At 39.5% G+C, this 27,605-nt stretch overlaps 1 protein-coding gene across 2 annotated transcripts; it reads left to right on the forward strand.

Annotated features, from left to right (window-relative positions):
* Positions 1-3,251: 3,251 nt before the first annotated feature.
* Positions 3,252-27,584, forward strand: grm2b (glutamate receptor, metabotropic 2b). 2 transcript variants are annotated; one of them, XR_004556627.1, is made up of 7 exons: positions 3,252-3,737; positions 7,747-8,365; positions 20,638-21,475; positions 22,019-23,082; positions 25,700-25,892; positions 26,557-26,786; positions 26,891-27,584. XR_004556627.1 is itself a non-coding variant. In XM_034139333.1 (6 exons), exons 2-6 carry the CDS (start codon positions 7,856-7,858, stop codon positions 26,628-26,630), a joined length of 2,679 nt encoding a protein of 892 aa, XP_033995224.1. In that variant the 5' UTR covers positions 3,252-3,737; positions 7,747-7,855; the 3' UTR covers positions 26,631-27,584. The 2 variants fall into 2 exon arrangements, 1 of the variants encoding a protein (XP_033995224.1); XM_034139333.1 differs by having other exon boundaries at positions 26,557-27,584.
* The last annotated feature ends 21 nt before the right edge of the window (positions 27,585-27,605 follow it).

The raw sequence follows: 27,605 nt of genomic DNA on the forward strand, positions 1-27,605 counted from the left end.
CAGCCTATAATGTGTGTCCAGTCATATCAATATCCTTTATCTTCCAACAAACAAGAGATCACAGCTCACCTGGAGGGAGCAGGCAGCTCAAAGGGATGTGTTTTATCAAGAGGAAAGCCATATATGGTAGTTTCAACTAAAGCCATTGCTTATCTGAGCTAAGATATGTTAATTTAACATTCTCCAGGTTTTCACTTGGACACAAATGAGTAATACTTGAAAGCTTTTGTCCGTCCTTCGCTTTACTGTTGCGTGTTTGATATGACTAAAAACACCACCAATAAGACTCTCTTTAAATATAACTGTGGCCTTATTGACAGATAAACTGTCATCCTGCAAAGGCTACACAAAGAGGCTGTTAAGCCCTTAGGGAAGAGAGGGTATTTTATACAAGAACTAAAGCTATTAAAGATGTGATATTCTGCCTATGAGTATGCATTTACAGCTATTAATGCACACTCATGCATTAATAGATATTAAAATCAAGATATTCATTCATTCAGCTCTTTTTGCTCACTGAGGCTCTTAGGTGCGTATCCATTTAGAGATCTGTTTGAGTTATCTTTAAAACTTGAGAACAATTTGGACAGAACTAAGTTATCCGGATAAGCCAGTAAACCTTATATTTGACCAGGCCTCGTAAGGATGTTTTTTTTTCTTCTGAATGTAATTGTTTTTACATTATCCTTCAGTGTGGTCTGATACAAATGCATTAGGGATATTTAACTACCCAACTCTTCTATCCTATCAATTGCTTGTTTAACTATGTTCTAACTCCACATGGAAACCTTAACAATAACAACTTGTTACAGAATCACTCATTAGTTCATCTGAATTGACCTTGCCTCAGAGACCTAATTGGCAGAATGCTGAGCTTTTACCTGGCAAATGTTCTACAAATCAGATGATCTATAGTGGGTGTTTACATCTGTAATCTAAATGCTGATTGCTCTAAAGGTAGGCTTACATTCCCACAGGATAAAGTTAATGTTGATGAATGAGCTTTAAGAGTATAAGAGTGAAGCTCCGAGATGCTTTTTGTATGCATGTAAAACCTCTCGGATAGCTGTGGTGGTACTCCTCTCTTTCTTACATGTACACAATGGGGTAGTTACCTGCTGACGCTGATCTGTGAATTAATTGTAGGCTATGATATTTATTGTGCAAACAGGTGGTGCATAGGGAATCCAAACATAGACTTAAACCTTGACTTAAATACGGCATTATTGGTATGAAACAGTTATTATCTCAGCGGGTAAATGATCAGGGCTGGTCGTGCCCTTGCTTGTTGGGAGGGTATTAAAGGGTTGTTTTGGTTAAATATACCTTGTTTGTTATTGTTAAGGATCCTTCAATATTCACAAAAGTAATAGTTGTGATCTGAGAGGTGTTGTCATCACCAAAATGGATTGGCTTTTTTCTATTTGTCTGAATGCTTGTTTTTTTTTTAGCAATGTTAAGCTATTTGTTGTGTTCCCATCAATACCTTAATGATACAATGGTGTCATATTGTAATAAAACGAAATCATCCTCTAAGCAACAATGAACACTGAGGGTGGAAAGTTGAAGCTGCCACAGAATCATGAAAAACAAACAAAAAGCAGGTTAATGAAATGTATTGTGTACTCCTCAAAATACAGAAATATGACTCGGAAAAACCTTGCAATATACAGATTTAGGTATAGACTGTCTTGAAATCTTTAATAGAAAGCAGTAGTTCTAATAAAAGCCAAGATGACATATTTACATACTTTTGAGTCTCAACAAAACATAAACACAACCGAGAGAGACACTAAATTGTTGATTTGAGACCGATTGTTTTGTCATTATGCATTACCATCTAACCATCAGAAGCCCACAAAGAGAGCAGCCGTCAGACTGATGCGCACTGACCACTGGCTAGAAACACTTTGTTTCTGTCCTCTATAATTTCACTCGACATTAATTGGCATGTTTCTATCTGAACTTCGCATTCCACCCACATGCTTTCAACTATTGTAATATAAACTACAATTCTATTTCAGGAGGAAATTGGTCCCTTTGTGTTAACTGAGGGAATTATGCAAGCAGGACCCGCTCGTCATTTTAATTGCCAGTGTACACAGAGAAAGTTCTTATTTTCCCAACCTCTAACCACAAAGTATTGTTAGTGTTAGTTGCTATGGAGCATTTGAAAATGGTGCGATGTTTTTTGTAGTGTGGGTGAGAGGAGGGTGACAGCGAGGCGACAAAGTGGGGAAAGGTGGTGGTGCTTCAGTGTGTGAAGATGACAGAGAAGGTGAGCAATAAAGCTAAAACAAATCTGAATGAACTTCTTGTTTTTGCCTGAATATTTACAGATTGAATTATAACTAGTTGTGTTGTGGAGAACTGGACACATAACCCAAACTAGTGCAGCAGACCTTTTTCCTGCACTCCTCACTAATTATGCAACAGGAATGTTGCTGATGTAATATTGTTTTTGATGAGGAAAGGAAAGTGCAGTTTGTTGCTGTACTATCTTTGCTGAATGATTTGCTAGAACAGCACATTGTAGTTCACCTTATAGTGAGACTTTGAAGTTTTACACTGCTGGCTGTGCTTTTAAATAGTAAATACATGTCGCTGAATCAAAACAGTGGGTTTTTTCATGGTTATTTTGTGGCAACACTTTTGGACAAATTTGCTCTTTTCTGTATTGATTCAACCTTGAGCTCAAGTAGGCCTTCATTCTATGGACTAAACTGCAGATTAAAGGATGTAAACAATTTAGCTTTAGAGTTTTGTTTGTGTGGGATTTTTCAGCCTTTTCAGTAAAAAAACAACTGTGCAAGTTCCCTCTTGAGTTTGTGAAGTGCCACTCATCTGGAGTGCTATTCCATTTTAATGAGATGGAGGTGAATGAGGAGCTAGTCAGCCTTTATTGAGGGGGAACAAGTTGCTCATTTCCGAAAATGCATTTTCCTAAAAGAAAAGCTACAATGCAATTTTTGTAAAAGATGGTTAGAGGTTATCATTAAAAGTTGGGTCAACATACTGTACAATATCTGTCCCCAAAGTGTTAAAAAATAATGCACTTTCGTCATTGTGTTTATTCTTTACCCCTGCATACATCCAGCACACGTTTTTATTCAGTATTGTTGATTTGTTCCAATGTTAGTGGTGTGAGTGCCTTGCAAACAAACTGTGTGAAGCACAGGGAGGATTCTGCAGCGTCCACTCGTTGCACTCATTAAAGCTGTGGAGCTGCAGAGAGCGGCTGCATGCGCGGGAGGATTCCTCACAGCTCTTGTTTTGAAGTTGAATTGATTCACTACCCGAAGAGAAACGACTACACATAGGATATTGAATGCAAAACAAAAGTGAAATCACAGGTTAGTTTAGATACACTTGCCTCTCTCAGTCCAGGCAGTCACATAGGCTTTAGAGGAGAATCCGTCGCCCATCATTACTATCGATGCGAGTGGACACATGAGCATTGGGCGGTGGGCTGTATAGCTCCGGTCTGAAGGCTTGCTGTGCACACAGTGGCTGGCAGGCACTAAGTTGAAGAGCACCGAAGGAGTTTGTCAGACTTCGCCATTGTGAAAACACTTCAGAACCAAGGACAGATCCAAACCGCTGCCTGGCAAACATGCTCAAAGTGAACAACATCTGGACTCCGCTCGTCACTTAAAGCTCTGCACGTTGTGTTGTCGCTCGACTGGAAAAGAGACCTGCAGAAAAATCCGGCAAGATACATCTAGTGCTACTATAAGGTAAGACATGGTCACTTAATAACTTTGATTTTAACATAGCAGTATGACTTCCCCACGTACAGAACACTCTTTGTTTCAGTATTTGCCTGTCCCACGTAGCTACCTATGCATGTTTAATGGTTTTCTTCTTATAGTTAGATTTGATGCAGAATCCAACAACCTTAACTTTACTGCCATTAAATCCATTATAATACAATTTAATATATCTTTCCCAACATGTGCATTTTTGAAGAAGAATATATCTGAACTTTACCATTAGTGTTCTTCACAATAAGACCATCCAACACCAGTGTGACTGCATAGCATAGGTTGGGATAAATATGTGAAGTTGTTATAGGCAATTAAGCAGCACAGTCACAATTGTCTTCAAAATTATTGCTTGTTTTCCTTGAGCCAATCAGAGCTTTTGTTTTCAGACAGCTCCCTTAACAATGTTATTGCATCCGGCTGTGTGAGTAATTGTTTTCTTCAGTTTGCAAAGATTCACGAATGGTATAATCTGATTTGGCATAATAGACAAACCCACAATCCCATGCATCAAATAGCTGATAGATCACACAGAATGTAATGGAGCGGGATTTCTCTCAGAGGTGGACAGTGATAGATTGATTATTATAAATTACTGTAATGCCACCAACTGTCTGCATGAATTAGATTATCATGTTATCATTAGATGGTGCCACCAACCTGTTGTAGCCTCACTCATTCTCATACCTGCACTTTGTCTCTTGGCAATTTAAACACACACGTTTTCTTATGAATAAACATCCAGGTGAGATATTAGCACAATAAATAATGTTTCTGAGGGCTAAACAGCATGACTGATTTCCCTGTGCTATTTTGATGAAATTATGCACTTGATCTATGTTCAAATTTACAATTCAGACGGCTGCTGGCCAACACAGAGGCATCCTAATTCCTTCAGCTGACAAGTCCAGGTGGAGGGATAAACTGTTTCCCCAATAGTGTTGATATAATGACGGAGATGATTAGTAGAGAGGCTGCATTTCTTACATTCATTTTGGTGTTTTATTATCAGTAAATAGGTATATCGCTTTCAACAGCTTCTTTAGATGATAATCAAGTGCCATAATGGTAAATGGCACAAGTGATTTGTCTTGTGTTTTCTGACTGGATCGCTGGTTTATGTGAAAACCGGCTGTTGTCATTTTAAATGGAAAGAAATTCATGGGGAAAAGGATGACATTTAGCCAATAATCCATCTTCTTTAGTTTGTCATAAGAATGAGCACAAAATATTCTACCGCGATAAATTATCATCCTATTAGTGTTACTCACAGTATTTTAGATGAATCTTATGGGACAAGTGTTGCGGCTGTTATTATTCAACAGGCTTAATGATTCATGTGTAGTGGATTAGACTCTAAATTAAATGTCATGTCATGAGCGTTTAGGCATTTAACAAAAGGCTACGCACTGAACTAACCTGAGGGCAAAGTCTAAATGCTTGAGGCAATGTTACTGACATTAATATTAATAATGTTATCATACATCACACTTTTAATAAAGACATGAAATACATCGTTTTTGGAATTGTAGATGTTGTTTTATAATAAAATAAAAAATTGTGTTTATTTCCAGCACATTTTTCAAAGAATTAACAGCATTTTATTTAAACCATGATACATACATAACACATGATGTGCGTGCCAATCAGTGTCCTTGCTGAAAGACACTGCAGTGAGTCATATAGTATGTTACACTTAAGATATATTTGGATAAGACAATAAGGACCGGTGTTTTCAAAGCCTCTCTGGCGAAATCATCTTGGGTGGGAGCAGTAATGCATTAGCTGATGGTTCAAAGCTGACTAGAGCACACTGCTGTTTCTTTTTGAACTTGCCTTTCAGAGGGAATATTGTGTGCAGACATCTCGGGAGCGAGTGACTCTCTCAGCTCCTGAGTGCGAGTGTGACAGCTGCTTCTACATCAAGATAGTTTTAATGATGTGATCTAGTCCACTTTGCAACTTAGCAGAGCCTGATTCAAGCTGAAATCACAAGTGTTTAAAATATTGGATATCAGCATATATTTGCACTTCTTTAAGGTTTTGATAGAGGCTCTCCTGGACCGCTATTCTCACTTTGGCCTAGTTTGCATAATTGGCTTCTCCTTATTGCACCATTAATTCACACATTGACCTAGTCCTGTAACCAGAAAGCCCCCATCTGCTCTAGCAGACAGCACAGAGGAGCAATTAGACTCTTAATGTTGAACTCTTCAAGTTACTTTCTCACCTTGGTTCTTATAATAGGGCAAATGTGACGTAGAAATATTGAACACCTGCGGCGACTGTCTATAACGCACAGCGTGCCCGAGACAGATTTTACATTCCTCTCCTCTGGATTTAGGGTAGTTTATTTATCAATGTGCCATGAGGTTTCCTACCCACAACCTGATGCAATATTTATCTGGGGGGACCTTCAGCATTCGTTACACTTTTTATCCTTTTCTCTATTTTTTCTTGCACAACCGCTCAGGGTTGTCACAGGAAATTCTTCAAATGTCCCTGCAAAAGGACATTAATACACACACACACACACACACACACACACACACACACACACACACACACACACACACACACACACACACACACACACACACACACACACACACACACACACACACACACACACACGTAGTGTAGTAATGTAGTTGCAGAAGCTGTATTTTTAACCTATTCTCTGTAAATCCCCCTATGGAGGGAAACAGGACACACTGATCAAAAGTTTTTAAGAGAGCTTCTAATAATAGATCTGATAATACATTTAGGTTTCAAGTGACACGTTTTGTGTAATGTTATACTGTCAGTGACAACACTGTCAGAATAGGAAGAGTGTCTAATAAGCCCCCCACGGTTTGTTAATAAATAAGGGAACAGCAGCACATTGTAGTCAAAACTGCAGCCAAGCTCTGCAGGCTTACCAACGTGAATCCTCTCATATGAGGTTGGATTTTTTTTTGATGTCCAAAAACACACTAAAATAAAACGTTTTGTTGATTCAATGTGTCATTTTAACATCACTCTTCTTTCAAGTAATGTGACTAATCTTCATAATATATTCTTTGTTAAAGAGAGATTAATAATAGTCCCAATAGGCTGTAAATTATGAGTCATTATAAATCCCAGGGCAGCTTAAATCTGTTTTCTGAACTTGAGTGTGTTTGATGGATGTGATGAATGACTGTGTTTGAAAGAAACTGGATTGGTTTCCTCTCTGTGATTGAAGCAGGCCACCCCTTAATCAGACATCATAACAACTCGCAGTGAGGCCCCAACCTGTAGCCCCCCACATGATAGGAATCTATATTAGCATACATGTCTCACTGCCCACTTCCCTGCAGTCCAACCCTTATTTTTCACCCACCATGTTTCCATAGCAACCCCAGCCATTGAGGAGAACCACCGTCTGTGTGATATCTCAGTTGTAAGCTTGGAAATGACGCTTCACTTGAGAGGTGCCTTAAATATCTATAAATGTTTGATGTGGTCACTCAGCAGAGTTTGTCTTTCAGATAAAACTGCAGTGATTATATTTCACACAGTAACTCATAAGATTTGTAGCCTAATTTCAGCCTCCTGAAAAAACCGCAAAGATTGCATTAGGCTGAGAAAAAAAAAAACATTGGGCGAAAATCAATACGAAAAAAGTTAAGAACCAAAGAAAATAAAGTTTGGATATGAACTGGCTGCTTTCATTATGCCTTCATGTGACTGTTTTATGTGTTGGAATAACGCTGTTAGCGAAAAGTTGAAAGAAAGTAACAGGCAATTCTGTTTATTCTGTTTCATATAGCCTTACATTGATATAGATAGGTAGATATATATATATATAGATATATAGATAGATAGATAGATAGATAGATAGATAGATGGATGGATGGATGGATGGATGGATGGATGGATGGATGGATGGATAGATAGATAGATAGATAGATAGATAGACTTCATGCTGGGTAATTAGCTTTTCTTTTCATTCACTCAGGAAATATCCAACATGCTGAGAGAAGACTTCAATGTGATCTGCCTCCAGTCCCTGTGAACTCCAGCTCCTCTCTACTCCCGCCAGCTGAAGCCCTCAACCCTCTCCTACCATGCTGAGTGTAGTGCTCAGGCCAAAGGTAGGGGCCAGTTCTGCACATTACTGGCCCCTCCACATGCTCCTGCTGGAGCTGCTGATACCGGGGGTCCTGCCCAACATCTCCAGATTACCGCCCCCGGCCAAACGTGAGATCATCCTGGACGGGGACTTGGTGATTGGTGGCCTGTTCCCGGTGCACCAAAAAGGCGATGGCACAGAGGACTGCGGGAAGATCAACGAGGCGAGGGGGATCCAGAGGCTGGAGGCCATGCTGCTGGCACTTGATGAGATTAACGCCAGCGATCACATCCTTCCCGGACTCCAGCTGGGGGCCCACATCCTGGACACCTGCTCCAAGGACACATATGCTCTGGAGCAGTCTCTAGACTTCGTCAGGGCCTCCCTCACCAAAGTGCACGATCCAGGCTTCATCTGCCCAGACGGCTCCAGACCCGTCCAAAACGAGGTTCCACTGGCCATCTCTGGGGTCATTGGAGGGTCCTACAGTGATGTTTCAATCCAGGTAATAAACAAACTCAACTATCTAAGCCATAAAGCCGCAATAGTAACCTTCCTCTCAACTCATCCTTAGTTGTGATGCACATATGTTACAGAAAGCAAGACTTTGAATGTATAATATTGTAAGGGAAACATTAATGTGAAACTGCTTTAATTAAAGTTTTAAATGGTTTTAATCTCCGATCCAGCTGTATTGGAGAGGATGAGACCTGTGCAGAGAATTTGGCTCCTGGGGAAATCCTGGCAAACTCCCACGATGCCATGCTTCACTACGCCACCAAATCTGTCTTTTGTCATTGTTTTTATTGAGAGACCTGTAGAGGCAGAAAATATCCAAAAATATCCAAAAAATGTTTATTAGCAATGGTTGTAATCCAGAGTTTTAAACCAATTAATTTCTAGAAATAGGCTTGGGTTTTCTTTGGTATGATAAGGTCAATCGTTAATAGACGTAATTTTCCTGCCCTGACCAGGAATAGCAACTGAGATAATGAGGCTGTGCATCAGTTTCAGAGGTGTTAACTTTCAAAATATTTTAGTCTGAACCTCACCCCCCCACCCCCGATTTAGGTGTCAGGTTTGGATTTATGAATATTAGATTTTCTTCCACGATTTTACTAACTATTCAATTCTCTTTTAATCACTGAAACCGGGTTTGGCGCTCACTTAGTTTTGTATAATCTTGATATGTTCTTCATTGCAATTCTGTTTATTAGTGAGTTTAGTTATGTCTGTTTGCCCCCCATTTGAACATTTTTCATTGTTTATGCCTTGTAATTTAAAGTATTACCTACTTACTTGAAAAACTTTTATACCTCACAGAAAACCCACACTAAATTCATTAATTGATTCCCTCACCCAGTGTTTCATCTTAGACTTGCAGCTAATGGATACGCTTGTTAACATGCAGACACATTTACTCACAAACACAGATAATTAAATAAAAAATGCCTTGCATCTCCATTTTTACCGAGCCAGCGGACTGAGCTGTGGCTGAAATGAGGATCCACCTGGGAGGATTCTGTTTGAACCATCCACATTCACAGAGAAGTCCATCACTTTGTCAGCAACTTCATCTCCGCCTTGCAAAGAAAACTGACCTTTTATACACACGGAACACACAAACGGACATACACACGCACACACGCACACACAGACACACACACACACACACACACACACACACACACACACACACACACACACACACACACACACACACACACACACACACACACACACACACACACACACACACACACACACACACACACACACACACGAAAGGTTGCCAGAGGCGATGCATCTGAGCATAATGAATTCATTCTGATTGCCCTCACACGCCATAATTACTATGATGCACTGAGTGTCGTCGGGACTGTGTCGAGTTAGAACTCGTTTTTTTTACAACACATTCATTATACACACAAAAAAACACACATACATGCATAAACACGCACATAAGCTCTATCTTTCAAATTGAAGCAAAGTAAACTATAAAAAACAATTGAAGCTTGTGGCTCTACCTAATGCAGTAGTCATAGAGACTTTAAATGCTTTCAGATAATAACCTTTCATATTACATTGTATTTCCTTGTTCTACTTGCAGTATTGCCAAGCTAATAGAATTCCCTTATACAAAACATATGACATCTTGACTAAATAGAGTAATAGACTGATTACACTACATCTTGCAAAAACGTCATTGTTATTTTGCCTGCTATGTCAGAATACTGTAGCTTAAACAAAGAATTACAATATCCAATTTATTGTCATTTAGTGTCTTCTATTTCTGTGACAAATTAGTATGAATATGTGTACATGCTTGTGTCTATAAACTACCATAGTGACATCTTCCACTAAAGGTTTTTAACTTTACAAAAAATGAATGGATTTCCAGTGATCCACATCTAGCACTTATTGTGGTTGGTAGTGTCACAGACCCTCATTGTGACATCACACTGAGGTACACTTCAGATTGGCTTGTTCAAATAATAATTGTCTCTCATTCAAAAGTTGGTTAAACAAATAGGATTACCGGCTGCGTGATTTAAGAGCACCCCGTAAGGCACCCCGTATCTAGACAATCCTTCTCTTCAACATGACCCACACACACAGAGGATATCAAAGTTGTTTGTTTTAGCAACATCTTATGATGCAAGACACATCCTTTAATACAGTCCATTAAAAAGGTCAGCGCTGATAACAAACATGTGCTGCGTGCAACAATTACACATGCAGCATGACTAACGTTGGAGATTTTCACACATGACATACATTAAGCATCACATGAATATTTTATATTATACCTGGAACGATGACTGAATCACTGCTTGTGAATATGCAGTAGTGTTTATGCATCCAGATCAAGGGTAAACAATATGACATGAAGATGGCATTGGCAGGTATAGCTGTTGAAAGTGTTAAGTTAATAAATGTATTTCATATCACTCAGTTTTAGACGGTTGCTTTTAAAGATGATGCCGAGGAATGGATTCCAGTGTTTTCCAACAAAGAGATGGAGATTGAGAACATTGACCAGCTCAGCAAAGAAGAGGGTGGGACTTCTGGATGTGAAATGTATTTTAATCCATAAATAATATATTTAATGATGAAAAGAGCATAAGAGAGAAGTTAAACCCAATTTACCCAAATAGAAAACAAAATGACACAAGTTCAAAAACCACAGATGCTGAAACCACAACTCAGTATTTATATGCTTGTCTTACAAAGCTCTAAGGCATTACAGTCCTGTTAGGTCCTTGTGTTGCGCTAGTGCTAAAATAAAAGTTATTTATCACAGTTTATACTTGATAACCAATTTTAAGTGTTTTGCAACAACTTTTTTATTCCTTGCTAAAACAATGCACCCATTCACTGTAACGGAAATACATCCGCTCTAAAGCTCTACAGCTGCTGGTTGGTCCACACAAATATCCTGTTTTCCATACATATTACATTTATTTTAAATCATATCCTGATGTTAAGGAGTTTTAAAAAATGTGCCAATGAGATGTATATGAGTAGATGGCCATGATAGTCATGAGCATGAGTAATAGAAAACAGTTCTTTTCCAAAAGTGGAAAAAAGAAAGAACATTTTCTTTGCTGATTCATACACTTTATTTTGATTTTTGGATCCATACAAAGGCCAAAATGAAAACAACTAATAGTGGCATTATGGGGTGTTTTGGACAGGATGAGGCTACTGTAAATCCTGGTTCAAGCTAGCCTATAGCAAACTGATATAAGCATAACATTGATTGCAGACTCTGCAGCAAATAAGTTGTAAAAGTCTCAACACACATTTGAGTTCCTTGCTAACATGTATGTACAGAATGAATAACCACATGTCTTACTGTTCTTGTGGAGTATGCAAATTGGAACAGCATTTCATTTATAATGACCCATATCTCCACAGAAAGAAAAACTGGGAAGCACTGTTTAAATAAGTTGAATTTTAACTGCGATTCCCTTAATTAATGGCTGCTAAAACCCATCAGTATATGATCCAGAGAAGTTTGACAAAAGTCTACATTGATGAAATGTTCTATATGTCAGCATGCTGAAGCTGAATGGAGAGTACATTCATGGCCAAAACAGTTCAGACAGACTAAGCAGAGGATGTCCACCTCAGGTTGGAATCATTTAGAGAGAGAATCGGAGGGATGAAACCCTCACACATGCAGAGCACACAGCACACACAGTGAAATGTGTTCTCTGCATTTAACCCATCCTAGTAGTAGGAGCAATGGGCAGCTATGTACAGCGCCCGGGGAGCAATGGGAGTGAGGGGGGAAGGGGGATGCCTTGCTCAAGTGCACCACGGCAGGGCCCAGGAGGTGAACTGGAACCTCTCCAAGTACCGGTCCACACTCTATATTTAGGTCTGGTCGGGGACTTGAACCAGCGACCCTACGGCTCACAGTCCAAGCCCCTACTGACTGAGCCACTGCCGGACATTTAAAGCCCCTTCAGTACATAGAAGCAGATAATATAGATCTTCCCCTCTGTAAAGCTGATGATGCTTTGACAAAAGAACAGCATGTTTTTTTAAAAGCCTGAAAAGAGTGAATAAGTATTCAGCAACTGCACATTCACAAAAAGAAACTCACTGCTTTTGAGTGTTCTTGTATGGATTTCAATAAATACCTCTACTGTCACTATGCTCAACAGCCTCTTTGTCAGCCCCTTTCACTTCCCGGGCGTTATAATGAATCGAGCCGTGAGAGCGCAGAGAAGCCCGTTGTGGGATTTTTCTGAGAGGTCACTGATTTACACAGTCCCTTTTTATCCCAGAAAAGCACTTTGGGGGCACGAAGAGTGTTACAAAACTGAGCAGGAAATGTGCCAGGGATGGTCCCGGGGAACTTTGAGAGGATCTTCTTTTCCCATCTGTGGGGTGCATCCCCATTGGCTGGCAGGGACATGTCCACCTGCGTGTGGAGAGGAGGCTGGCGCTGCCTGTGACGGGGCCAAGGACGAGATGTGGGAAAGATGGTGGGAGACGAGCCAGATTCTCCTCAGCCTCGAAAGGATTCTTTTATAATTAGCCAAGCAATTTTTAGGAGGCTTTCATCATCTTCTTGCTCATCCTGGTGTATTTTGTCCTCCCTGTAGTCTTCTCACTGTTTAATCTTTCAAAAATGAATCCTTAATGCCATCTGGGATGTTTGCCATATAGAATGGACCATGATTAGAGATGACTCAGTCCTAACATCCTACACGTTACAAATTGAACATAGACCACATGGAGTGGTCACATTCTAAACTATCCGCACCATTTTCTCGGTTAAAATAATACATTTATAAATTAAAAGGTTTTCATCTTGAAGTTCATCATTCAAATTCTGCTTAGAGGGATTTTCAGAACTTTGTCTTCAACTAGGACTTACTGCAAACAACCTTTAGTGCATCTACACGGAAAGTTATTAGTTATTGCTAATGTAATAACCACGAAAGAACAATACTTTTCTTTCCAGAAAGTTCTACAGCCAATGTAATATGTCTGTATGAGCCGTCCAATGATTGTTATTGAGATGCTACGATCCACAAAATGTAATAACCCAAAATACACCAAAAACACCCACTAAATCCTTTAAGACCATTAGACAAACTCTGTCGAACCACTGCAGAAGCTGCAGGGAAGACCCTCAATAATATTAAGGTTGTAAGACTTCATATCTGTACCACCATATATTGCAGTTTAATATTTTTGGTGTGCGGTGGTTTATTAAGTCTGTTTTTGTGTCGTGCAGAAGAACCAGAGAGGGCTCTATCTTATTGTGTTTCTGTCTTCACAGAGTGAGGCGGCTGGAAAGAAATCTTGCTTTGGTGTTAACTTCAAAAGGCTCTTGTTTATAATGTGATATTATGGCTGAATCCCCCTCCAACTCCCCCTCTCCCCTTCTTCTCTCCTCTCCGAGAAACTATTGTTTTTTAACTGGAAATGTTAGCACATTCGGAGAACACGTCTCAGCTCCCTAATTAGCACATCAGAATGTCATTCAAAGAGAAGGGAAACATTATTATCACTGAAAGGTTGTTCAACCAGACCTCCTTGGTCAATGATATTGCTAACCCATTGATTTTTCATAGGCAATTCCCTTCATCTTGTCTGTCTTAGAGTTGTTGTTTTTGTCACACGGTATCCCAGGAATAAATTATCAGTCTTAGCTTAAACCTGTGGCTGTTATTGAGAACAACGTGTTACAGGAGCACTGTACTTCAGACTCAATAACGGGGGGGAGATTTCTGGACTTATCAAATTTATTTCACAAGTGCCAGAGGCCAGAAGTAATATTTATATGTTTCAAGCTTAGCAGATGATAAAGAGTATTTTCTTTTCTCAGATGTATCCTTGTACTTGAGAGTGCTTTGAAAGGTCGCTCTTGTGGTGAGCATTGTTTTGCTGGTGGGTGGAAATTATAGCTGTAAGTTTAATGTGAAGAATTGTCTTCTCCTGAAATAGCGCATGCAAGAAGATTCACACAAAAAAAAAGTGCAGCTATACAAGCTCCAATATGAAGTCACAGCTCTGCACAGACATGAATATATGCAGTGTGATCTTTTGTTTGAAACATATCTGTTTAAATGTGCATATCGCAGTCTGTTTAGGTCTTTGTTGAATGTCTGCTTCTGTGTTTGTGTGTGTGTGTGTCTGCAAATACAGCACACATTAAGGTCAGTTGTAAAGGAATGTGCTTTCCCTTGCATACAATACTGCAGGCTACCACACATGAGATCACATACGATTCTGAAATCTGTCTAAAAGTTAACTGAAAAATATTACAGTATATTGCCCCCACCCATTGTGTCATCACTGTCTCATAAAAGATGATGTCTTTCAAATGTTTACAAGATCCTTTTTACATTCATGTTTTTCATATTATACTCGATCATATATTCCTGTTTATCGTGGTGTTAAAATAAAAAGAGTCAGAGATTGGAGCCTTTTTCGTTAAAAACGAATTTGTTCATGGTAGCACGCTGTCATAAATGAACAACACTAGACTACGCTACACCACAATATGTAAGGGGGAACTTGTTAGAATTATTCATCACAAATATATGTTAAAGAATGAATAGGGGAACATTTGTCTTCCCATTAAATAACAGTTACTTTCATCTTGTTTAAAGCGTAGGGTGACATTATCCAACACAAATTGAAATAAAAATCCTCTTCAACTGTAGGACAGGTGGATAGCTGAACCAGCAGATAAATGATCAAACGGCACAGACTGTTTTTTTTTCTTTTCTGGCAGTGAGATGAACTGAGGAAGAACTTGGAGCTGGGATATCAGTTGGCAAATCAAATGCAAAGAGTGAATGCATCACAGGTGTGTAGCGTTGAGAAGTTGTGGATCCTTCTTTCCAATTAGGAAGAATCAGCCTCGCATAGAGAGGGAAACTGCAATCATTGTGAAGAGCCTTATGCTCGGTACCCGGGTTTGTCTATGAGAAAACAAACTGAATCCAACTTAATGAGCACAGAAAAAGGTAAGAAGTGTGTCCTTTGATGTTGAATGATTATTTTAAGTCTCACTGGTGTTCTGCAGTATAATGACGTTTCTTATATCTAATGCCATGCAAGCCTTTATTCATATTCCAATAATCAACATGTAATCAAAATGGTATTCGGAAATCATATTGATTTCAAGATCTCCATTCAATTTCTTCACATAGAAATACATAGAAGGAAAGTTACGTTTTTGAATCTTAAGAATGTTTGCTATCCAGGAGAGCTAAGAGTAAGCTTTATCAGCATTTCCTTTCATGCTGAATTTTGGGTGATTTCCCTTCAACAGGAATAATATCTAATTTTCAGTAATTGACAACAACATTATTTCCGATTTTGACCTAACGCAATTTTAGTATAGACTGCTGTTTATACAACATCTGTGTTTCCCTTTGATACAACGCAGGGTTTTAAAGTGGCAGAGCTGGTGCACTGTACATCCTGCTTCACCCTGCATGCCATACTATATCTACTGTAGGGCTCGGCTTGACAGGGACCTCGGGGACATACAGATGGACTTTCCATGTTGGAAAAATCATGACAGATATAAGAGTAAGAGACAGCCCTTGTTCCAGCTGTCTCATATCCTCGTTCAGTGCCCGGATCACATATGATGCATCTACACATCATATCAAGCATTACCGTCAAACTCATACAGTAGAGCTTGATGATATAGGAGGAGCTTTAAAATCATTGTTGAAAATACATTTAGATGTATTGACTGATCATATGGACACAAAAGAAACCTATTTACACTGCAGTCCACCTTCTTTCACATGTTTCACTACTTTAAAAGCTATAGTATCAATAACTAAGAAATTGCAGTCAAATTCACAGTAAATTCATAAGCATTAAGCACACATTAAATATTGTTCAGCTGTTCGTCATGTAATGTGGTTGTTAGCAGCTTCTGTCACAAACAAGCTGCATCCCTCGGGGTTGAGCGGTAAAGCTTATACGGAAGTGCCAAAAATTGCAGTTCATCAGCCTATGATCACAAAGGGAACAGAGAGAGAAGTGTTACACCGGTGCTTAAAGTGAAGGAGAAATATAAGGGACCTCAGGGATCCTCATAGATGTTTTCTAGTTGGCACACATACATGCATTTCTTTATTTAAAGATCCCCTACAGGCATGTTTAAAGATAAATATTCTGATGCTTTGCATATTCCTGTTTCCAATTTGTGTGAAAACTCTTAAAAACTGTATCTGCTACTTTTCCTTAATTGAAAAATCCTAAATCAATGAATTAAACGTTCTCCCTTTAGCAGTTGAATACGAAAACAGCCTTCTAGTAAAGAACTCTTCCGTCAAACTCATAGCACTTTAAAAAAAAGAAAAATTCAAAGTGTTATACAAGAGAAATACAAGACAATGTAAAAAGATAGATACAAAGACTTTAAGACGAGAATAAAACATACATAACAGTTACATTTACACTGCAGTGTGAGATATGAATAACATTTAAATAATTTCTTTTTTTTAATCTGCAGTTTCGTTTCTGTAAGTCTGAACAAAGTGTCTCAGCAGACCGAGTCTCTTTTGGAAATTATTGTTTGTAATATGAAGAATATGAAATACACTGCATTATAATAATACAATATGCCTCTCCAATTATTTGCCTACCTAAACCTACTTAATGTTTAATATTTGTAGTCTGGGACTGGGCTTTTTCTTGACATATCATGACATAAGCTATTGCAGTGCAGCATTAATCTCTCTATAAAATATATTACAGTCACAATGTGTATATAATGGAGCTTGTTCTATATTACTGCTTCTCTATTCTACAAAGTTTGGCCTTAACAGAATACTAGAGGGGAATAAGGCATACAAAACTTTAAACTCCTTTGGAAACATTAAAGAAAGCAATCACTGTTTCACTAATTAACCTACTAAATAATAGAACCAAAACAAGACCTTCACTGCACAATGTTTTGCCATTATCATCGTGATATATTAGATATAACCTGTTATGCTAATGCCGTCATTAATCTAATGAATGCAATGATTTGCAAGAACAGCAATTATTTGTGTGTAGTTGTATACACACAAAGAATAGGCACTGTTTAAATGGTTTCTACATCTACAAAAAGTAAGGATAATTTATTTTCAACAGATTAATTTACTAGTTAATATAATAATGTATGCAAGAGGGTGCCTTACACTATAATCAGAGCTTCTTATACAGGGAACATGTGGTGTAAATAGGGCATGTTATTGTTCAGGGGCTCTCTTTTGGATCTTAAACCAGTGGACCGTTAAAAACACCTAATTGGTACTTCAAAAAGACGCAGTTGCTCCAAATGACCTATAAAATGGGCTGTGTCTTTACTATGGATGTGTTCAGGTTAGAGTAAAGTCTAAAGTTCTTAGCATCTATAAACTATGATTACGTTGTTGTAGGTAATTGACGTCAATCAGCGTGTCGGAAAGGTACCGTCTACAGTGGTATGACATAATTAAGAAATTAGATGCGAGTTGAGTTGAGCTTTTGGAATCCGTGCGATGAAAGCAAAGACTGTATAATGCAGTTATGTGGCTGTATTCCTAAATTGTCAATAAAGAGAGCAAGAGGGAAACATCACAAGAAGACGAACAGACGGTAACTGTCACACACTCCAGTAACGTCCTGAAAGGTGCGCTGTCAAGCTTTTTCAAGAATCAATTGATGAAGGCCAACTGCCTGTCTGAAAATCCTGCAAGAGGAAACTACCTTATTACTATGCAAGTGTGACTGACTGTCTCAGTGTTGCTCCTCGTATCTGCTGCATACAAAATGTAAACTGTATATAACCTAGGCAATTAAAATGAATCAGTAAACGCTCTAATTAGGTTTCCCCATATGCTACATATTGTCCTATGTTTATGTCTTTGAGTTAACATGTAAGGAAATGTATTACATGTTAACATTAAAATTGCCATTGCCATACATGAACAATGCAAATCAAGTCTAATTTGATGAGACCTCTGCCCTATATTCTGATGTAAACAGTGGACAGGGCTACTGTGGGTGCAGTGCACTTGTCTTAATACATCATATTTACTACATTCATCCCCTCAAGAACTTGTAGTGTGCCTGTGGTTCCTGCTGGCTCTTGTATTTGGGTTGTGCAGGATAAGCACACAGCCAATCAGAGATCAGGAGTAATGTCAGTCATTTCTGAGGCATACTGGAGTGGGATGAAATTGCATATTCAAGTCAAACAGTCTCCTCCGTTTGTCTCAGTCAAGTAATGTATATGCTTCACTTTTTATTAGGGCTCGCCATAGCATTGAATGTGTCAGGAGGTTAGATGTATGCGGTCAGAAAATGCTAGAAAACTCTTGAAGGAAGATAAAAGTACATAACCTTTGTGAGGTTATATTTATACTTTAGTCACAGTCATCAGCATGCTGAAAAGGCTCACAGCACGATACTAACATGCTGTTGTTTAGCAGGTATAATGTTTTATGTGTTCGCCATTTTAATTGAACAATTAAATAGCATATGGTAATGATTATACTGTATTTTTTTAATAACATTTCCACTTCGGAACCATAGGTGTAGTGTTTCGGTTTGCTAGTAGGCTATAATTAATTATTCAAATATAGCATAGCAATCATTGTTCACAAAAAAGAATATTAAGGTAAATAAAAAAATTACTTGATGGTGGTCAAAAAAAAAAGTCAGCTAATGAAAGGTATTACATTCACCTGTTTTATAAATGTGCAAGCACTGCACTCGACTCAAGGAATTATTTTTAAACTCACACTCTTATTCCTGTGTTTATTATATGTGCCTAATTTTCTTGGAAATCAATAAACAAAGCAAGAGAAAAGCTTTTAATTGAGAAATAGTCTAGAGAGAAAATCAACTGAGACAAAAATGTATCAAATCTATCAAAATGTTTGTCAGGTATTCTAGTCCAAAACAAACCAACTAAAAAGCGGTTGATGAGTAGCATGTTCAGGGCATTTGCCAACAAAAATGCAAACCAAGTCCCCATACAGCCTAATTGACTTATAATGTCACAGAAATGAGTGATTGCTCTGTTTAAATGCTTCTGAATAAGATAACTGTGACAATACTTGTAATGGGACTTAGTGTGATTCTGGAAGGATTCAATTACATCCATGGGGAAGCCATTGTTTGGGAAGCCTCGAGGCAAACCATAATGCCTGAGGGAGGAGATAGTCATATTGAAGCTCATGGGTATTCGCTAATCACCACTGTTTCTCATGGGGAATCCTGCAAAATGACAACTTTTCACCAGCTCCCTGTCAGCTCTGTAATGCTGGGTGGTAATTGCCATGATTTTATGTTACCATGAAATATTTGTTTCCAACATGGATTCCTCACTGAGTTTTTAGTAAAAGATTATCATCCACCGCTGTTGATCTCAGCACCACCAACTATTATCTCCACAAGGAAATCAATAAACTAGTCTGGGGTGGGTGGGCATCAAAACTTCTGGCAGAATCTGTCTTGAGACTTTAATGACTTGACAGAATGGCTTTAAGTCGAGGAAAAAAACAGCAGACTCACACTGATAAAATTCTTATCGTCGTGCCATTGTTGGTGGTTGTTATCTGGCACTTTCCGTGAAAGGATTTGTAGCGCTAGCTGCTGGTGATGTGGATCCCTGACAGAGTAAACCGTTTGAGATAGAGGAACATTGAATTGCTGCTTTTTCCACTGCCAGTCTCCAACACAGAGCTGAAGCACATCAGACAGCAGCGCTGCCCTTTTGGCTCCACTTCACCTACAGACCAGATGGAAAGCAAAAAGGCTTAACAAGACTGGAGAGATTTGAAATGCAGCAATGCAGCTTTTTGTTGAATAAGTCTAATTTAAGGACTTTGATCAGACTTCAGTTTATTCTGAGACTCTGCCTTCATTATAAGGGAAACTTTAATTTACTGCAATCACAACTGTCAGCAATCATCAATGCAATTTTAACCAAATAAATGTTGATGATTGAGCACAGGCATCTGCAGCTGTATCATTCTGTTAAAGTGTCTATAATCAATATTTTAGAATACCAATGGATATAATAACTAGTGTAATGTGACATTGGTCAATCGTGTTCACTGAATCTCTCAGATAATCATCACTGCATTCCCCTCAGCCGTACGGAGGTTTATAAGCTCAATGTAGCAATACAATTCTATCGGGGAACGCTTTATGTATGTCATGCTTCTTGCGAATGTTAGTGTCACTCCATAATATAACATTATATCTGATCAAAATATACTTTCTTTCCATCTCTTTGTGCAGGTGGCCAACCTCTTGCGATTGTTCCAGATCCCTCAGATCAGCTATGCTTCAACTAGTTCAAAGCTCAGCGATAAGAGCCGCTACGACTACTTCGCCCGCACCGTGCCCCCTGACTTCTACCAGGCCAAGGCCATGGCAGAGATCCTGCGTTTCTACAACTGGAGTTACGTGTCTACAGTAGCTTCAGAGGGTGACTATGGTGAGACTGGCATTGATGCCTTCCAGTTGGAGGCCCGCACTCACCAAATCTGCATCGCTACTTCAGCCAAGGTGAGCCGCTCCATGAACCGCCAGGGCTACGATAACGTGATCCGCTCTCTGCAGCAGAAGTCCAACGCCAAGGTGGTGATCCTGTTCACCCGCAGTGAAGATGCCCGGGAACTGCTGGTGGCCGCCGCTCGCATGAACGCCACCTTCACCTGGGTGGCCAGTGATGGCTGGGGAGCGCAGGAGAGTGTGGTGAGGGGCAGTGAGACGGCCGCAGAACGGGCTTTCACCATCGAGCTGGCCTCGTACCCCATTAGAGAGTTTGAAGATTACTTCACCAAGCTGAACCCATACACCAACACAAGGAACCCGTGGTTTAAAGAGTTCTGGGAGCATCGCTTTGGCTGCAGCCTGCAGGAACCTGGCTGTAGTGACAACAGCCTACGAGATGGACGTTTTGAGCAGGAGTCCAAGATCATGTTTGTGGTAAATGCAGTCTATGCCATGGCCTATGCTCTGCACAACATGAGGCAAGCGACATGCTCCAACGAAACCAAGGTCTGCGATGCCATGAAACCAGGCAATGGCAAAAGGTTCTACAAGGAGTTCATCTTGAAGACAAAGTTTGAAGGTAAGCACAGCAATCGAAGCAATTGAGACACCATTTTTTTCTATGAACATCTGAGAACTTGATTAAATTAATTGTGAAGGTTTTAATGAAATGCAGATATGCTGGGCACTGGATCGGGATAATAAATTATTTCCTCTGCAGCACTGAAAAAAGGCTTTGTAATTATTCCATTAAAACAAATAATTCATGTATAGGCATGGATGATTCAGTGGGAATAAACATATGTCTGAGAATATTCAATATTGGTTTGAATGAATACTTTCGATTCAATTCCAGGAAAGAAGTATGTTGAGTGTTTATAATCATTATAACCTCAGAACAGTGCGTTTTTTTATGTTGATATTTGAATGTTTAAGAGCACCAATGAAAATGAAGATACTTGTAGAATGTGCATAACCTTTTACCATACTTCAGCAGTGTGGAGGATGCTATATATAGGTACATTTGTAATATCTTTGTCTTACTGTCTCACGACTTGTGAGTCTTTTTTAAATCTATACCTTAGCTTTAAATAATAATTATTGTACTTTTACTTCCTACCAGCTCCGTTCAGACCTGCAGACACACAGAACATGGTGCGTTTTGACTCTTTTGGCGACAGCATCAGCCGCTACAACATCTTTCACTACCACAAAGAAGATGGGAAGTTCGTCTACAGGAAGGTCGGCTACTGGGACCAGAACCTGACCCTGAACACCAGCATGATACCCTGGCGTGACTCCGTGACACCCACCTCGCAGTGCAGCGACCCCTGCAGGAAGAACGAGGTGAAGAGCATGCAGCCTGGAGACGTGTGCTGCTGGATCTGTATCCCCTGTCAGGCCTACCAGTACCTGCACGACGAGTTCACCTGTGCTGACTGCAGCTTCGGCAAGTGGCCCTTGGATAACTTGACTGGCTGCTATGATCTGCCTGAAGAATACATCCGGTGGGAGGATGCGTGGGCCATTGGACCTGTCACCATCTCCTGCCTTGGTATAATGTGTACTCTGTCAGTATTGGGCCTGTTCCTGAAGCACAATAACACGCCTGTTGTCAAAGCAAGTGGACGTGAACTCTCTTACATCCTGTTGCTGGGAGTCCTGATGTGCTACCTCATGACCTTCATCTACATCGCCAAGCCTTCCACTGCTGTTTGCACCCTACGCCGACTAGGCCTGGGCACCTCCTTCGCAGTGTGTTACTCAGCTCTTCTAACCAAGACCAACCGTATTGCTCGCATCTTCAGCGGGGTGAAGGATGGAGCCCAGCGGCCGCGCTTCATCAGCCCCGCCTCCCAGGTAGCAATCTGCTGCATTCTTATCTCCTGCCAGCTGCTGGTGGCTGTTATCTGGCTGCTGGTGGAGGTGCCAGGGGTTCGGAAGGAGGTGAGCCCCGAAAGGAGAAACGTGGTCACCCTGAAGTGCAGCAGCAGGGACACCAGCATGCTCATGTCCCTCACCTACAACTGCATCCTCATCATCCTGTGCACCGTCTACGCCTTCAAGACGCGGAAGTGCCCTGAGAACTTCAACGAGGCAAAGTTTATTGGGTTCACCATGTACACCACCTGCATCATCTGGCTCGCCTTCCAGCCCATCTTCTATGTCACTGCCAGCGACTACAGGGTAACTATCTAGGAAAATGCTTTTCTATTAAGTCAACAGAGTATTTATAATTAATATATCTAAAAACCTATCAATGTAATGTAAGCAAAGTCTATAAATGACTTTCCCTAGTGTGTTTATCATTCCTAAAGAAGAAGGTGTCACTATCACATTCCATTTGATCATCGTCACCCAGACTCATGAAAGAGCGAGCTTTCATTTCATGTGGGCTGAAGGATCTTTCAAGACAAGAACAAAGACTCTGGAGACACATCAGGCTGGAATATACAGACAGAAATAATGAATGACAGTCAAACTGATTCATTGAATCAGAAATAATTAATGACACATTCCAAGTGCAAAAGATGATTTCTGGAGGTTTATTACAGTTTGTGTTTCAGATGCTGAGATTAAATCACAACTGGCTCTTTATAGTGAACTCACTTGGTGGTATATGACCTGTAGGAACAATATAGTTGTAATCGGGGACATGGAGTTCCGGCTAATTTAGTTTACTGTCTCCATGATATTCAGAGGAAATAGGACATAATCTGTTTTTACATAAATGCTAAAGGCCACATTTACCCTGCATCTCATTAATGGAATTAATTAAATGGGTTGAATATGCTTAACTATTACGTGACTTGTCTGAAGTACAGCAGCAGGCCAAACATTTGAATATACATTTAATGTTCCTCAAGTAGAAAATGTTTAGCTGCAAGGGCATATTAATGTATTTATCCATGCAGTGTAAAGCAAGACAAGGAAGACGAACCAACGGGCATGAAGCTGACAGACCTTGTAAGTTATGAGCGCCGCTGCCTTAGGCGCAATCAAGGCCGTTGCCACAGCATTTGTTTAGGGTGTGCAACAAGGCCTTTGTTGTGCAAACAGATGGGGGAGGCCTGGTTCACACGCTTTATCATCATGCGGTACCTCAGGCTTTTCATGTCTGTCGTGATCAGCCTTCCCCATCCCAAACTGTGAACCTTTACCTTCCCTGATCCCCAGTATGAGCTATGAGACCAGCCGAGCATTGTGGGATATACGTCTTCGTACCGGAGAGGCAGCACAGAATATCTATATCTAAAAGAATGAGATGTTTGGTACTGCAGCAGCGACCTTGGTGCTTTAGTCCTGTGTGACAACAATAGTAATGGCTGTGGGTTCAGTTGCCACATTTTAAATTAGGGTTGGATAGCACAGACATCTTCTAATGGGGGACTAGCCGTGCTGCTCAGTGAATCATGATGAACTCAAGGTTTCAGAAACTGTTACTTATACTCTTGCCTTTACATTTATTCCTCTTATGATGGAAAGTGAACATCGGCACGGAAAATAGTCATTGTTTAATGCATATGTGGTTAACTATTTTAAAAGAGAAATTGCCGTTAATTAAAATACTGAATTATAAAACATAAGAAAAGTGCAGCATTAGTTTATCATATGCAGTTATATCCAGATACAAATGTCTTTCGGACAATTGTGAAGATATCTATTTAAGAAAAACATCAAAGAAATCTCATAATGGAATATTTAAAAAGGCACAAAGCTTTAACTCAATTATTTATTGTCTTTGTCCTTAGTTTTAGAGTAAGAACACAGGAGGGTTTACACAGCAAAGTCCTTTTGGTGCTTTCTAATTGTTTGTATAAAGAACTGTTAAATGGAAACAGTTTCAATGCTGTAAGAGATAAGGAGCTGCGGACAAAAGACAAGTGAAGTATTATTGCCTGCAGCCTTGGTGGGTTTTTTCACCAGTTGTTTTTGTAGTCTAGAGTTTAGATTTATGAGGACTTTGCATATTTCTGCAGGGTTGTTGTTGCACGGTATGTTTAGGAGGGATTTCACTTCATGCTGTGGTTCTGCAAATAGAAGTTCCTGGACTGCAGGGGTAACCAGTGGGGTGGGAAGAGATGCGGCTCTGGAAGATGACCCCAGCAGTCAGCTCACATTAGCAGCTGAAATATGACTAACAAGGCCCTGACTTTCCAGGACAGCCAGCTGTGCTGTTATTCATGCTTATTCTTCTTCTAGCCCTCATATTCATGCACATACAGATACACTATTAGAATTGCTAACATTTATAATTGAAGACTTCACACACATAATACTACTTGAATAATAGCCTGAAACAGACTTTGAAGACTTTGGTTTTTGATATGCCTGCATGATAAGGCAATTATTAAACATTGGTTTAATGGCCACACAGCTTTTGATATGTTTTAACCACATTTGATTCACATGAAACAAGAAACCTGTCAAAGTTGCACGCATAGGCTACAACATTTTATTCATGTGAGACCAAAAACATAATTTGTATTATTAATATCAATTTGCAATACAGGATAATATTGTGTTAAAACAGGGAGGTCTTGATTGGTTTGGGACTGCTTGGTTAAATGATTAGGAGTAGGAAATGCCAAAAGATGTGTGAACTGATTGGATCAAACAAGATAGTGGAATAAGTATGTGGTGTGTGCGTATATGCGTGTGTATGCATACATGCATGTGTGGGTGGAAGTGAAGAGTGCCAGGGGCCTTTGAACAAACTTCATTAGTCCCTTTGAAGCCAAAAGGAGGATCTCCATGGGCCGACTGATATATTTATCATCACCCACTCTCTTTCTCCTCACAGGTGCAGACCACCACCATGTGCATCTCCGTCAGTCTGAGCGGCTCGGTGGTTCTCGGCTGCCTCTTCGCCCCCAAAGTTCACATCATCCTGTTTCAGCCCCAGAAAAATGTGACCTCACTGAGAGTCACAACCAACCGCTTCAGTGCCACAGTGTCAGCGACTGCCTCCGCTCCCAGCTCCAGCTACTCTAAAGGTACAAGTATCCACAGTATCTGCCACTTAGTGCTCTATCTAGTATTGGAAATATTGGGAAAACACTGGCGCAGAGGCAACTGTGTTAATGAAGGTTACTGACTGGATCTACATCACAAATTTAAAGTCATAACAATGCAATCAAGGAAAAATCGACAACCTGACCTAAATGCAACACTTGCAATAACACCATCATAATAGACCACCGTAATTAGACAATATTTATACAATATTACACTTTTTTAAAGATTATTTTGGTTTTGCATCAGCGTGGCCAAGCAATTAAATCCAGTCATTACAATTATTTTCATGTTGGATAATAGAAACTCTTATCTAAAACTCATTAAATAACGTCTAATGACGACTATTCACAGCACAGACTGCACAAATAAACAGAACATATAAATTGTTCCACTTATTATAACTTTTACTTTTTTTTGTAGCTATGAGAGTTCAAACTGTTTTAGTCTTAACAACTGTGAATGTAAAGGCATGATGCTATTTTTCCTGTTATTCCTTCACCTGGACTAATGACATTGAAGTCATCTGTAATTAATGTTTAATTTAACGATTTAGACTCAGCCAGAGGAGGAGGAAGTATTTAGGGTAAAAATGGAAATAAAACTACTCTAACCTATCTAATGTTGTTGTTTTTCCTCTCCCAGGATCAGCCTCTAACTATGTGCCAGCAGTCTGTAACGGCCGCGAGGTTGTGGATTCTACAACGTCCTCTTTGTAAAAAAAAAAAAAAAGAAGGTTTCCCTCTAAGCACAAGACACCATCCCATCATCACTCATCCCTCCATGAAACAGGGCGGTGTATGACGGAGCCCCCATGCCATCCAACATGCTGCAGAGATAGCTCTGTCTGGGTAGACTGACTGACAGCGGCAAGGGTAACTCTTTACTGTGAAAGTGATGTTTCTACAGCGCGCAGTATGTATCATTTGTAAAGCCTTTTTGTATAGATTTAATATGCTGTGATATCCTTGTTTTACAGATAGACGAAATGCACCGTGCCTTGTCCTAAAGAGTCTTGTTGTCAAATGGGTGCTTGTGAAGCAATAGTGTTATACAAACAAAAGGCTGTTCTTATCTCGTCCTTACAGTGCTGTGAGTATATCCAAATGTTGTAGACAATGATACAAATTGTTATGAAATAAATGTAGCCCTTCTGTTCTACAAAATATGTGACTAACCTTAGTGAATGTGAAAGAGTAGGCAACTAGAGAACATAAGGGATGTGTGTTGATGTAGATTAGTGTTTGCTTTCCTGTAATTTATGTAAATAAAATAGTTTTCTTTTACATTAAACAAATAACTACTGCTTTGTATGCATTCACAATTGCAATTCTATAACTAAATGCAGCTATTCAGAGACGATAACAGCTTGAGTACACATGGCTCGATTGTCGTTTCATCTTGAAAAATACATAAACCTTTTTTTAAATAACTTTAGTTGAACCAACAAAGTATTGCTTACTTTATTTTGACCCAAGTAAAATAAAACTGAAGATGTTAAGTTTGAGTTACCATTTTCCCGCCTAAATAGGAGAAGCAGCATGATTTCTAATTTCGCTGTTACCGAGACTTGTATTTGGTGCTCTGATGTCAAAGCTATAACTATTGGTGTAACTACTAGTTAAGTATGTGCAATTATACATGTACAGTGCCTATAAAATGTATTCACCCAAGCTGGACTTTTGCATCTTTTA

The sequence above is a fragment of the Trematomus bernacchii genome, unplaced genomic scaffold (assembly GCF_902827165.1).
Source record: "Trematomus bernacchii unplaced genomic scaffold, fTreBer1.1, whole genome shotgun sequence".
In the NCBI taxonomy this organism is placed as follows: Eukaryota; Metazoa; Chordata; class Actinopteri; order Perciformes; family Nototheniidae; genus Trematomus; species Trematomus bernacchii.

Bases quoted from the DNA above. Each gene is read 5' to 3' on its own strand.
- grm2b (XM_034139333.1), top strand. From the start codon at position 7,856: ATGCTGAGTGTAGTGCTCAGGCCAAAGGTAGGGGCCAGTTCTGCACAT. The intron at 21,476-22,018 runs GTAAGCACAGCA...ACTTCCTACCAG, and splicing joins CTTGAAGACAAAGTTTGAAG to CTCCGTTCAGACCTGCAGAC. The intron at 25,893-26,556 runs GTACAAGTATCC...TTCCTCTCCCAG, and splicing joins CAGCTCCAGCTACTCTAAAG to GATCAGCCTCTAACTATGTG.